Source organism: Lissotriton helveticus, chromosome 4_1 (genome assembly GCF_964261635.1).
Source record: "Lissotriton helveticus chromosome 4_1, aLisHel1.1, whole genome shotgun sequence".
Taxonomy (NCBI): Eukaryota; Metazoa; Chordata; class Amphibia; order Caudata; family Salamandridae; genus Lissotriton; species Lissotriton helveticus.
In genome coordinates this window covers 1,822,037,777-1,822,052,213 of record NC_136063.1, presented here as the reverse complement: position 1 = coordinate 1,822,052,213, position 14,437 = coordinate 1,822,037,777, and the positions used below count along the sequence as shown (strand labels likewise).

At 46.3% G+C, this 14,437-nt stretch overlaps 1 protein-coding gene across 4 annotated transcripts in view; it reads right to left on the bottom strand.

Annotated features, from left to right (window-relative positions):
• The window catches only part of BCORL1 (BCL6 corepressor like 1), a 916,214-nt gene that overhangs the window by 61,403 nt on the left and 840,374 nt on the right, over positions 1 to 14,437 (bottom strand). For all 4 annotated transcript variants that reach the window (XM_078688449.1, XM_078688448.1, XM_078688450.1 and 1 more), the window contains 2 exons: positions 9,878 to 10,023; positions 9,664 to 9,741 (listed from right to left, as the gene is read on the bottom strand). In XM_078688449.1, the coding sequence (XP_078544575.1) occupies positions 9,664 to 9,741; positions 9,878 to 10,023 (224 nt within the window). The remainder of the gene's footprint in view (positions 1 to 9,663; positions 9,742 to 9,877; positions 10,024 to 14,437) is intronic.

Here is a 14,437-nt window from a genome sequence, read left to right as displayed (position 1 = left end):
GTAGTTCTGTGACTACCTTGCCAGTTTGTGGATCAATAAACAGAGTCTTTTGTTTAGGATCGGTTTTATATTCCTGTGTCGGTACCGGAGTTTTCGGGTCCGAAAGGTGTTTTTTCTTCTGACTGTCCATTTGTATTTTCGGCACCGAGATTTTATTCGGATCCGATGTCTTCGGTGTCGAGGGCGTCTTCGGTGTCGATGTTGTTTTCGACGTCGAAGCGTGTTTCTGTGTCGACATGGACTGTTTCGACTTTGAGCTTTCCTTGATATGGAGCTTCGGTGTAGATGTCGGGGTGGGTCGTTTATCGGAATCACCATGATGGGAGACCGAGTGTTTCAGTTTCGGTTTCGTTGCCGGGCCCAAAGGCGGGGCGTCGGAAACTTTTTTTGGTTGTCTGACCGGGCTCGAGGGCGGGGTCGACACCGTGCGGGGTCTGTTCTTTGGTAAAGGGACGTCGTCACTCACGGTTTGTTGGATGTCGATTTCCTCGACGTCGGACTCGTCCACTTCAGACCCCGCCTCGTCGGCCTCTTCTTCCTCCTCTTCTGGGTGCTGGTCCTCGAACAGCTCCGGGATTGCTTGTGACTGCATTCTCGATACCTCGTGTCTTCGGGCTCGACGGTTTCTAATCGTCGATTTTGAGGAAAATGCTGCACAGGCCTCACAGTCCCTGGATTCGTGTTCAGGGGACAAGCAGAGGTTGCACACCTCGTGTAGGTCCTTGTGTGGGAACTTAGCACCACACGCTGGACATTTTTTGAATGGAGTCCTTTCCATGGACTCCGGGCTGGACTACGTCGAGCTGGTCTTCCCGTAGTCTTCGTTCTTCGAAACGCGTCGAGATGGAAGTGTAGTCGCGTTCGATAACAATACCGTCCAATTTGAAATGGTTACGCGCCGAATATCACATTATTTATCAAAGTCGATCCGGAGCGCTTCGATCCTCATCCGAACCCGATGGCGGAAAAAAACAATCTAAGGATGGAGCCGATGCCCATGCGCACTAGCACCTAGAGGAGGAGTCATCGATGACGACAAAGACTTCTCCAGAAGAAAAACAAGTGCAATCATCCGAGCCCAACACCAGATGGCGATCTATTCATAAATGTACCATCTGCAGCCCATATGCCTCGAACAGAAAGTTCCAAGGAAATGTCCAGAAAGCTATTGTAATCCCTCAATCATTGGGATCCCTTCCAAGGTAGCCAGTTTGCTCGACAGGGCCTCTAAAAATGCAGCCTGATCGATGTTAGGTGTATATACGGATGCAATGACTACGGGTTGGCCATCTAATCTTCCCCACACGATAATATAATGCCCTTCTATTTCAATGAGTGTGTCCTCTATGCGAAATGGGGTGCCTGGTCTAACCCAAATTGAAGCTCCCCTAGTGCATGCTGAGTAACCTATGGCATGTAACTGTCATCTCCATCTTCTCTGCGGTTGTTTCACCTCAGACCATTGCAAGTGTGTCTCTTAAAGAAAAGCAATTTGTATGTGGTGCCGTTTGAAATACGAGTAAATGAACTATATGCAGGATGGGCTGTGAATGCCTCTCACATTCCATGTGTATATTTTAACAGGTGCCATGATATCAAATCAAGAATGAGCGTGTAACTTATGGGAGGCCTAATGGCTGTATTAAGCAGCATGATGGTTGTCTGAGGTGGGAGCTGCTGTTGGACGGCTATACACCTAATATTCTGTGTGCATCAAACCAGAGCACCACGGATGGCAAAACTACTACAAAATAAAACTAATAATACCAAGAGGGCGAAAGTGCAACATGCAGTCGTCCAAACAGTAAATGAAAACAACATTATGTCAATGACAAGGGGGGGGGTTCGCGCAAGCGGAGTTTGTCTTCAATACAATGGGTACATTATCGTGAAGACTCTTCGTCCCCAAAGAAGAAGCATAAATCAGGGCCTCATGGCAATGGAACCAGGCCGGTTCCATGGGAGGAGCCGCGTATCATATTGCGTCCTACAGATACGTACCCCCATGTACTTAATCGTGGTTGGCTCCCATATGAGATCATGCCCCAGCTCAACTGGTTCAGCCTCCACCACTGGGGCATAAACAGGGAAGATGCTGGCTTAACTCCAGTTTACTCTTAATCCGAAGAGTCTGCTGTTCTGTCTAGTGCCTCAGAAGCACCCATCATATCTGCATGGAAAATAATTTTCATAATTCTCCCTGAACATCTCACTAATGTCCGTCTGTTTATATACCAGGACTCCGTTGTCATAGTGTACGTTAAACATTGGAGAGATAATCTTGTCTTGCTTGACTATTCACACCAGCAGTCTCCCAGCTTTGTCCCATCCATCATAATCTTTATGGAGGTTAGCCCAGTAATCATAGACTTTCTGTGGAAGGCCGAAGCTGTTTTACGAATCATGGAAGTGGGAAAAGGAGGGTGGGATCTATCTTGTGTCACATCCTCTATGCGGTTAAAATCACCCTCCCATGACTAGCTGGTAGTGCAGGATAACCATGAAATACCCTAGCCCTTTTCAGCAACCAGGACCTCAAGAGGGGACATCATCATCCAAAGCTGTCGCCCGCCAACCAGGAGGCTTTCTTGCCTGACAAGAATTCTGACTCCGACCTCGATATCGAAGACCTCCCGACAGCCAGCTGCTCTGGACCCACAAAGACAGGCTTCTTGGCCGCCACTGCCTTTAGGCCATGGTCGGTACCAACCGTCTTCTTCGAATCCTATGCCCAGCTTTAGCTCGGGCCAAAGAAAATCCTGAAGCCAACCTACTTGGCGCCGATCCAATTTTCAGATCTGAAACTGTTGGTGTCAAAACCCAAATCAGTGCAGAAGCATTAGGTGCCTACGGGAATATCTGCTATCGGGTCCATCAAACCAGTCCTCCTGAAACTGCAGGATGAACTTGACACTCGCTAAAGGTAAATTGTCATTCATTCCCATATGGATCAAATTCTCACACAGCCTCTGATGTCAAGCACCAGACCTTCAAAAAGACAGTTCAGGTTCGAGGAAGCCCAGGCGCTTCCACCACCGATGCAACAGAAGAAGCATAACAAGGTCACCCGTCCTATTCCTGAGCCTCCACTGCCTTTTGCCTCCACTACACCACCCAGACCTCTAGAATCACCATCCCCACCTGCTTCTCTGCCTGACCCACTCTCATATACACCACAGAGGTCACCACTTTCTGAACTAGGTGAGCAGGGGGATAATCATACAACATGACCCCACAAGGAGACCCATGGGACTTTTATTCACCAGGGGACACAGATCCTGACCTTTACCCTGCCTGCCCTTTCCAGCGACACAACCTCCTACCATGAGGTCTTAGGTAGGAGTACAGCATATAATAGACTGGAAGTGCACACAGAGCATGTCGATGAGGATTTCCTCTTCAAAACTCTTTCCTCCGCACAATGTTCCATGCAGTATCTGTTCATGTTGAAAGGGATGCTCAAACCTGCTCCTGATATTTTCAAAAAGCTGGTTAAGGCTCATCTTATCACTCCCTGATTCGATAAAAAGTACAAGACTACCCCTTCAGATCCCATCTATGTTAAGGGCCAACTCCTTCCAGATTTCCTGGTGGTGCATACTGCCCGCAAACCAGCGAACGCACAAGACACTAGCGAGGCCCCTACTCCAGACAAAGAAAGCAAATGCATAGACGTGGCTTGCAAGTGAGTTGAAGTGCAGTCTGCCAATCTTTGGCGCGTCACCAACTCTATTGGTTTGCTTTCCAGGTACGGCCGGGCCTACTGGGATGAGATGAAGGAGCTCTTCCAACATCTCCCAGAGCAACACTGTAAGAAACGGCAGGAGCTCTTCCAATATCTCCCAGAGCAGCACTGTAAGAAATGGCATGAGCGGGTCTCAGAGGGCAAGCTCATCTCAAACACCGCCATTAGATGTGCCTTAGATGGGGGCGTGGCTACGCAGGCAATGAAGTCAGACATGCTTTGTTAGTGCTCCGTTGCTGACTCCCCTTTCCCCGCTACAAACATCCATCACAGTGGGTTTTTAGTGCCAGTGACCTACTCCACCGGGCCCTGGTCCAACCTGCGGCACACTGTGAAACTTGGAGCTGCCGCAGACACCGGGGCCTGCATTCGGGGCCAGACAGTGGAGGAGACACCGAGCGGAGCAGAAGGGGCCCAGTAGTAGTCTCCACGCAAGGCCGGGGATGCGGCTCACTCAGTGGACCGCAGTGCGCAGCGATGAGTAGTGCGCTGCTGCGCTGGACTCCCGCTGGCCACTGACTGAGACCAACCGGTGCCTCAACAGAATTACCGGCACAGCGACCGACGTCCAGCTGAGGGAATCATGCAAGACATTTAAGTGCACACAGGGCCCAAAATGGTGGACATGTAACCCGGAGCCCGGCGGTGATATTCGAAACGCACCCAGAAACACACGGGGGACAACGCCGGAGGCGCATAGGGACCAGGCGAGTTCTCGATAACAGTGGAGTTGTGCCGGATGAGACTCAACGGCTGGCGTTCAGCTAGGAACTCGCCCAAGAAATTAAAGTGCGCACAGGGCCCAAAATGGCGGATCTATAACCTGGAACCCGGCGGTGATATTCAAAGCATATCCGGACCCCAAAACCTGTGCTTAGCGGATGACACCCTGGTGCTCCTGGGCGGGATACATGCTTTGCGAAGACCCCTGCTGCGATTGGAGCTGGGAGGCTGCGTAGGCCTGGGATCCTGGACCCAGCGGATGGCGCACCAGAGACGTGGCTTCACACCTCGAAATATATTGTAATGCAACGCTTGCTGGCCTGAAGGAATTGGGCAACAGTCTTGTCTTGCTCACTTTAGACCACCGTGTTGGGGTGGTTGCTGCTACACATTCCGACTCTGCTCTATGTCAAGCAGGGGCAGACCGTGGACTGACACTGGAGGTCTGCTGACCCTGCCGCCCCTGACCCGCGCCCAGTCCGATAGCGTCACCCGATGTCCAGTAGATTGGATGCTGTGTTGGCAGCGGTGAAGAAATTGGGTGAAACTATGGACCAGACCTGTACTTTTCTTGAAAGCAAAATAGACAAGGTGGCCATTGACTTGAATCTCCTACATGCGGACCACCTCGCTCTAACAGACAGAACGTCCGCAACGGAAGCCACCATGGCGGAGATCTCTCCACAGATGACAGCAACGGAGAAACACATTAAAGACCTCACGGCCCGGGTGTGGTTCCTGGAAAACAGAGCTGAAGATCCCTAAGGGAGATTGAGGAGCAATAATGTACGTTTAGTGGGCCTGCGGGAAGGTAGGGATGCGGTAACCCACACTGAATCTTGGCTTTAAGAATTGCTCCAGGAAACTAGGATATTGCAGGAAATACAAGTGGGCAATCACATAATTATGTTCTTACCCGACTGCACGATACTGGTACAGAGACGGCAATATACCTACATGGCAATGAAGGGGCGACTCCGGCAGCAGGACCGTAAATATTCCCTGTTGCTTCCAGCCCGTTTACGGGTGATGGCAAGTGGCACAACTTACTTCTTCGATACCCCGGAGGCAGCAGGGGACTGGCTGAACACACAAGTTTTCTCAGGGGGCACCTCTTTGACGGTGGGAGTAAACAACATGAACACTGGAGGCCTACCCGGTACCCGGTAGACGTAGGAGGAGGAAGAGGCGCAAAACAGCTCAATTATCCCAGAACCTTGGATCCAATCCAGAACAGATGCTACAGGATCAATGCAATGCCCTTCAGGCGGCAGCTGGTGCTGAGGGAAGTGGACAAAGTGCTTCTGTACTCTTCCACTTCCTCCACCTGTTCAGGCTCGAAGTGGTTGGAGCCGATAACCGCAGACCTGGTGGGCCGGGACACTTGGGGAACCTGCGTTCTCTTCTTCTGCACCGAGTAGGTCAGCTTTGCCGAAGATTTCTAGCGTCTTCTTGAAGGATCACTACATCTTGAGTGGGGGCCAGCACCTGTCTCTGTGTTCCTAAAATGTATTTTTGCACCTCAAAGTGAGGCTGGTGCACTGACTGTTGTCGTGCTTTGGGGAGAGACAGATTACAAACCCTATGAGGGTCGGCTCAAGGGTATTTTGCTTGGCACTGATGGCACTTTCTCAAGGACGTACGTTCAATCACCCTCTACGCCACTATTTTTCAGAGTCGTCTGAAAGGGAAGGAGCTCCAGTGACGGTCTCCAAAGTGCCTTGAGGGAGACAGTTGAAAGTATCTGAGCTGCTTCGAAACATGTCAAACAAATGGTGGGGAAAATAATCTATCAATGGTGCCGATATCCATGAGCATTGCCAACTAAGTAAAGAGTCGCTATACCTTGTGACTCGAAAGAATCCTTAGAAAAAAAACAAGTTGCAAATATCGGAGTCCAACACTACATGGCAAGGAGTATGCCTAGCATGTGCAACAACAGCAATACATGCTACAGACAGTATTACTGAATATAAGTAACTATTTCTTCTGATGAATCCATATTCCTACAGAATCTACTACTTATGAGCAAGTCCCAAAGCAGTACATCTCTAGAAGGTAGGATCCACAAATGTTTGTGATTCTGGATCATGGGTTGCTTTTAAAGATATTTCCCCTTATAAAAAAGTAAATATACCCAGCCCTTAAAGTGAGGTAGCACCTTCTTAATTTGCCTAATGTCCACAATTCAATTCAGATGTCCTAATAACTTGGCTACAGTAGAGGGGGCTGCTATATGCAGCACTCCTCTCTGTGATGTACTGTTGTTGAATGCATTACTGTACTGCGGGGCAAATGTGGTGTTATAGGCAGTCCTTTAATTGAGGGGGTATTGCGCTTTTCCATGCTTCTTTTAACTCTGACTTGAATACATGTCACTGTGTGGCTGTCTATATTGACCAGAGCACTGTCCATTGCTTTGAAAAGGAGACCCACCACTTGGTTGCAATGTTCCTAGACTAAAAGATGTCCTTTGCAAAACTATAAAATCTTATGAGGGTCAGCTTCATTGTTAATGTTTCACCAAAATGTGCATCACATTGATCTAAGTTTTTAACCTTGTTTCAATTCCTGGTCAAAGTCAAATTTCTATGATTAGGATTGTAACTATGCACTTTCTGAGGTGTCCAATATGCCTGGACACATTTTGAAGGGCTGGTAGAATAACAACCTCTACAGCCGGTGTACCTCATGCTAACAAGTACCACTGTACAAACTGCAATCTTGTGTATGGCATCAAGGAATAATACAACTATTGGGACTAGTATCTTGTGAACTGCTGTCTCTGGTTAAAATGTTCAGGTGGAATGGCACAAAGTCGACTAAATTGCGCCGACCAGGACAATGAAGAGTAGTTCAGGATTAACATGCCACTGCACATTTAATAATAGCTATCTCGGGAACTGTACATCGTTGGATGATGTTTCAAACTATTCGGGATGCAGGCTGACCAGTTACTGAGTTAACTTTGGGCTCTGGAATAGGTGAACCTACTCTCTCAAAACTGGGTAGCAAGAGGAGCACACAAGCTCACCAACAAGCACACTCTTGGTATAACATTTTCAAGTTCTCATGTAGCAGATTGAAATATTGTACACGGATTATGCCTCCAACTGTGAGTTTGCAGGTTCCTGGTGCTCCCTTCCTTATGTTGCTCTCCATGCAGGTCTCAACCTGTCAGGCCTAGTGTTGGTCCTCCGCAGCCCGGAAAATAGATCAGTGTAAAACTACTCTCTGCTGACTCTTGGATCAAGAACAGGGAACCTGGAAAAGCTATAATGAGGTACTGCATCAGATCTCCGTATACATCACATGTCCAAATCACGCCACACCATTTCACTCTAGTTTTTTTTTGACAGGTAGTCCTTAAACGTAAGTGTTGTACAGAGTTAAACGTATCCACTGCAGTTAAATGTGCCAGCAAAATATTTCAAAGGTGATGGTTGAGGTGAGGATATTGTCAGTTTTTTGCTTAAAAACAGCTCCATGCAAACCAATGAACTGCCACCAACAGTGAATCTAACTGCAGACTTTGTGGGCTGTGCATCCTTTGGCTGGACCACTGGCAAGAAGAATAACACACTAATGGGTAACCAACTACAAATTATGACACACCTTCAGTCGACTAGATGCTAAAATCACAGAGACTAACCATGAAAGATTTTCGCCAGAAACCTCCTAAAAAGAAGGCGGGAGTAACTTATCGATGCCAAATACTGTTCTCGCAGTACCCAAAAGGGAGAGGGAGGCACGGTTGGCACCACATTGAAGTGGGGTTCTGGGATGGACACAGCCAGACAGGTGTTGGACTCTGCATGAAGGGGAGATAATGCCTCCAGAGCCAAAGAAAATATGGCCATAGAAGGTTGCAAGCAACAGGTCAGTAGAAGCCTTCTCAGTGGGCCTTGATAATCAAACCAGTCCAGAATAAGCTGACAGCAGAGACGTTTTAAAGCATGAGCAAAGTGGTCAATTGCAGAAACCTCTTCCTTCCAAGGGGCCCAGCGGTAAAAGTAACGTTCTCTCTATCTGATCTCAGCCTATTCTATTTATCTCTCTCTAAACCGCTCTCCCCCTTTGCCTACTTCTACCCCTGACTAAGTTTCAGTGTCACATTAAGGATTTTTGTGTTCATGGGAAAGACCTATTGTAACTGTTGTGTGACCCTATTAAGTTGTGACATACTTTAGTATTGTTTGGCATTATGGATGGTATGAATTATCGGGAAATGGGTAGTAAAATTCTAATTATTTCCCTACAGAGACCCCCCAAAATACGACTTACTGGTGGCCCCAAAATACCTCAAGTGAACACTGGCTGACAGGTCCTGGGTGAAAAATGAGGGTGCAACAAATTTCTTTTACCCTCCTAGATCTACCCGAGTGTGCTGAATTTAGCCAGGGACGGTGACCTTAATGCAGGATGTGAGCCATTAAATAGGCTGCCCTACTTACTCATTAAGAGTATAGGACTGCAGCAGGTTTCAGTGGCCCCATATTTGCATAGACAGCTCTGCTTAAAGAAATCTAAAAATGTCATGTGGTATGAGGACTTCTTTCCTTTGTATGCACAATATATGGGTCTTCTTAACTTTGTAGACCACAAATATTCAACGAATCATTGTACACCAGATACAACATGCATACACTTTCCTGGGGAAGGTGTTGCAAACTCATGGTGCACTGCACATGGATTAAAGTTAGAATATTGCAATAGACTAGAAGAGCTACAGGAGATGGAGTTGAGAGATCAACTGGAAAAAACACAAAGAAATTGCTGTGCAGGCCCCAGAGAGCATTAGAGGATCAGAAAGCACATGATAGACAGGTTACTGTCTCCACCGATTGCTGAAAAAAACAGACTATCAATGGAGTACTAGCTGAAGGGAAGGATGAATTAGTGTGTGTACATGCTCCCGTATTAGCTGCACCAGCTGATGATATCTCAATTTAACTACTTTGAGAAAGGTTTTATTGTAAACACAAAGTGGTTGGAGATGCATAGTTAAAAAACTGCATTTGGGGCACTAGAAAGCAGTTGTACTCACATTTCCTTTCAGTATTAAAAAGCCATTTAATCCCTCCTTTAAAAGCAGTATTATTCTTGCAAGAACATGAGTGTGCTTCAAATTAGAGGAGGAGTTCTATAAAACAGATCAAAATGGAAAACAGTAGAACGAATCCCAAATAACTCACCCAAAACAGAGCTGCTATAAAAGTCCCAGAAAATGTGTGGATCGCCATCAGAACGGCCTCTAAGATCAAGGAGGTAATCTGAAAACAATGACAGTGGAGAATCATGAGCACGAGATGAACAAGGTAAAGGGTGGAATTAGGAATTCAGAATGACAAAAACTCCTAAACAAGACATCGAAATGAGTGTACAAGTAAATATCGCAATTAGTATTACCAGTTAGATACTGTTTCATAGCATCACTGCTTGCTAGTTTCATTGCTGTTTGTCCAGAGTATGTGGCCAACGTTGGATCCGCACCATAAGACAAAAGAAGCCAGACTGCCTCCAAGCTATCATTGACTGCAGCATCATGAATTGGCCTGCAAAATTACACACAATTAATAAATGGATAAACAATGGCAGTTATAATCTCTCCAATGTCCTGTACTCTGCCTTTAACAAGGTCCCAGCAAAACGTCCAAATGGGATGCACATTAAACAGATGGAGCTAGTGAACAGAGGCAGAAAACTGGTACGGTGATGAGGTAGAATACAAAATGGAATATAGGATCTTGATGGAGAATCAGTTATAAAAACATGTGTCCTTAACTTCTGAATCCTTTCAGCTCTGGTTTATTTTGGCAACTTATTTATGAAGGTCCTTCATTACCTGAAGGGTAGCTATCCAGACAGTACCTTTAGCAGGCGATACCAGCCACGGGAATTATAAGACAATGTGAGCACAGGAAGTCTCTATAGTTCACTTTGATACCTCAGCTGCACAAAGCTACTTATTGGCGGGGGGATTACCAGATCATTTTCCCTCCCACCCACAATGGGCCCCTAAGGGGAACTAATAGGTTATGTACTATTAGATGAGGTGCAGGGGATCCCACACAAAATATTAACATGATATGAGTAGATGTAATTGTTAAACTAGGTGCATCCCCATACTCGGATGAACTACGAGAGATTGAAACACTTTGGAGAACGCACACGTTTTTTGCTTCTCACACTCGAAATATCCTCAGATGAAGGCAACCATGCCGAAATGCATTGGAATCACTAAAAGCAACTAAACAACCACAATGCATTCTGGGATTTGATGTGTATGAAGTTCGAATAAAAAATTATAGAATTGTGATGTAACAATTCCAATAAAAATATGGATGTAGAGTTATTTTTCACAACGTTTTCGATTTATCAGTGAAACCTTCTTCGTAAGGACTGTACAACCTGTGCCTGGGGGATATACCCCACTTGTATGGGGATGCACCTAGTTTGATACTCACCACACTCCAGTTCAGTGAGTGATACCCTGGAGCACGGCACAACCGCACAACTACGTTCAACTTAGGTAGTGCGCTCACTAAATCCTTTGGAAAGATATAATTGTTACTCATAAGCCAGAATTGGTCTGAGAGACTTGGATTGAGAGACCTGGTCTGCCGCTCAGACAGTCCCTGGGAGCCTGCGGCTTTTCTACAACACATCTTGGTTGGAGAAAGAGAAATGCGCATGTCTGTTTGGCTGGCCTAAGATGGACGGCTAAACTTACATGCGCACTTCTAAGTGCCCACCACTCTTCCCGGCCCTGCCTCGCCCTACACACATGCCTAAACTAGTCACAGAAAAATAAAATGATGTTATTTTATTATCATTTTACTTTTTCTCTCTCTGACAAGAGGGGAGACGCACTTCTGCCATTACGGAGGAGCCGACCCTGCTTTCTACCCCAAAAATCCCTGAACCATAAAATCATCCACTACCCTGAACTCCACCCATTCCTGAACCTGTAAAACTTCCTTGGACCCCAAAAGCCCCACCCACCCCATAACATCTAAAGCACCTCAGCATGCCCAAACTCCACCCATCCCTGAATCCTAAAAGAATCTCTCTGCCCTTAAACACCACCCACCCATGACGCATCAGAACTCTTCATAGCCCAAAACTACTCTTCCCTGAACTCTAAAAACCCCTTTCAAAATCTAACCTCCGCCATCCTTGAATCCTTAAAACCCCTCGCCACCTTAAACTGCATCCCATCCTGAACCCTAAAAACTCTTCACCACCCCAGTCGCTACCCATAACTGAACCTTAAAAACCCTCACCAGCCATAAACTCTACCCGTCCATGAACGCTAAAACCCCTCACCACCCTTACACTGCACCCACTCCTTTCTATGCCTGAACACCTAACATATCTTACCCCTAAAAGCCCCTCAAACCCTAGATATTACCCATCCATGAACCCAAAAGCCCCACAGAAGTCCTAAACTCCACCCAAGTTTAATGCAATTTTGGACTTCTTAAAATGAGCTTTCCTTTCAAATGTTCCTTTTTAATTTTCGATTTTCTTTTCATATTTCCTTAAAATTTACTTTCTTAAACTTGCTTTTCCATGATTTGATTTTCTCAGTTTTCGTTTCCCAATAATTCACATACAACATGAGTTGCTAGGTGTATCTTACAATCAACTATTTGTGGTATAGTTGTTCAGGTGGCTGGGGCACCCAGGAGAGCACCAGAAAATCTGGATTACTTGCCAGAGCCAGGCACTCTTTACATCAATTTACAGGGGATCTCTCCGGAACTGAAAGGGACAGGAAAACGAATTCAGTGATTCTGTAATCCGGGAGACAGCCTTAAGCTGAGGGTATGGTACCTGAGGACATAAGCTGAGTTTTAATTGTGGACAGAGCAAGCTCGGCCTTCTCAATGGAGTATAATGGAGCCTCTCCGGGACTCAAATGTTGTTGGGCTTAGTGGTAAAATCCGTGGGCAGATCGCTGGAGCAATTTCTCAACTTAGGGGCAGGCACAGTCCATTGCAGGGGTCTTAACCAAGTGCTTCCAGCAGTTGGACTTTGGCAGAGTGTGAAGGACATGCTTCCCACACTTAGTCCAAAGAGTGGAGAGAGAGTAGTGACGATCATCAGTCCTACTCCTGACTCCATTGTGTTCTCTCCTTTCATGATGGTGCATAAGTACTATTCTGCTACAGAGTACAAACATTAAATGAAGCACTGGATGAGGAACCTTGTGATTCTGGTCTCCTGATGGACATGCCTAACCAATCAGGTGATATGTGCTTTTGAATTTCCAGGGATTCCTCAAACTCTACTGGGTGATGGGTGGAGGACTGGAGGCATCACACTATTTCCAGGCATGCACCACTGCTGTCCTTTCTGAGTATGATTAAGGCTGGCTCACAGTATGATTAATGTCTGCATTCCAGAAAAAAAACAGATTCCAAGCAGGAAATAAAGAGAGGATTGGTTTAACTGTGGCAAGAGAACTGCATCTGCATTAAAATGACTCAAGGGGCCACCTTCAACCCGCCCGCAAAAAAAGTTTCAGGGAGGGAGACAGGAGGTATAGATATGGTCCCACTGTCTACAATGAACACAGATGGCCTCACACAAAAACAAGCACCACCTGGATAGACTGCCTTAATGGAGTGAGACTAGCACTGAAGAAGAAACCATAACTCCTGTTTAGGGCCATTTGCAAGGTTTCCAAAGACAATCTGAATGCACATCAATACATAGAGAGCAAATGATTAATAGGATCTTGAGAGACTGTGGTAATCAGTTTGTTTTAGTTTTTTGTTTTTTTTACTGTATTTTGTGGACCTCATTTACTTCTACCTCAAGAAAAAAAACCTCTTAGCAAATAAGTAGAGAGAGAGGCACAATAGGAAAGGAACAATTTACTTACCCTGTAAGCATCTATTCGTAGTGTGCATCACATACTGGCCATACACAAGCCATTTAGTGTTGGGCTTGAATGTTTGTGTTTTGTTTTTCTTCAAAGAAGTTTTCAAGTCACAAGATGTGCTGTGACTCTTCCCTTAGCTGCATGGGCATCGACTCTATGCTATATATTTTTCCCCACAATGAGCAAGAATGTATAAAGAGTATAGCTTGAGCCAAATGCAGTGGTGGTTCGTGGAGGGAGTGCTGCAGGGCTGCGGGCGGTGGGGCGGGCGGGGTAGGGGCAGGGTGTGGTGGTAGTGGAGTCCGACATACAACAGCCAGGATTAAAGTAATAAATAAATAAATAGAACTATTTACCTTGCGCTTGCTGTATCGTCGAGTTGGCGATGCAGCGAGGTAAATGGGTGGTGAAGTGAGCTAAAGAACAATGATGGATTCAACCCAAATAAGTGACTGAGGAGAGTGTCTGAAAAGTTTCAGAACTCTGCTCATCATCTCCTTGTGAGGTGTTAACCCGAAACCGGTCCCAGGATGCTCGTTTCCGGTCCAGGGAGGACCTGGCTTGGCAGTTCGGGCTGGACTGTTCACATCAGGCACAGGGTCAAAACTGATTTGCATACAGCTGGGTCCAAACTGCGGTGGCGAAGTGAGCTAAAGAAAGATGATGGATTCAACCCAGATCTGTGACTGGAGGGTGAATGTCTGAAAAGTTTCAGCACTCCGGACATCATCTCCTTGTGTATGGGAACTAAGAGGCCACCTTCCAAGAAAGGAACTAACTGCAAAGGGCATGAGTGTAAATGTTTGAAAGGTGGCTCTATGAGCCTTGAGAGGACGATACTGAGGTTTCAAATGGAGCAGGAGACATTATAGGGGGTAAGACTCTTTTAAGGCCCTCCTTGGAAGCCTGGTTTATAGGGATAATCAAGTGGGATGTATTCTTTGCATTTAAGCTGCTACAGTAGCAAGGACTAATTACACAAACATGCAGGCAAGGCCTGATTTCTGCAGATGTAAAAGAAAGCAGGTGATGTCCTGGACCTTAAGCTTCAGGGGGTCTAGATTTCTGGATAGGCA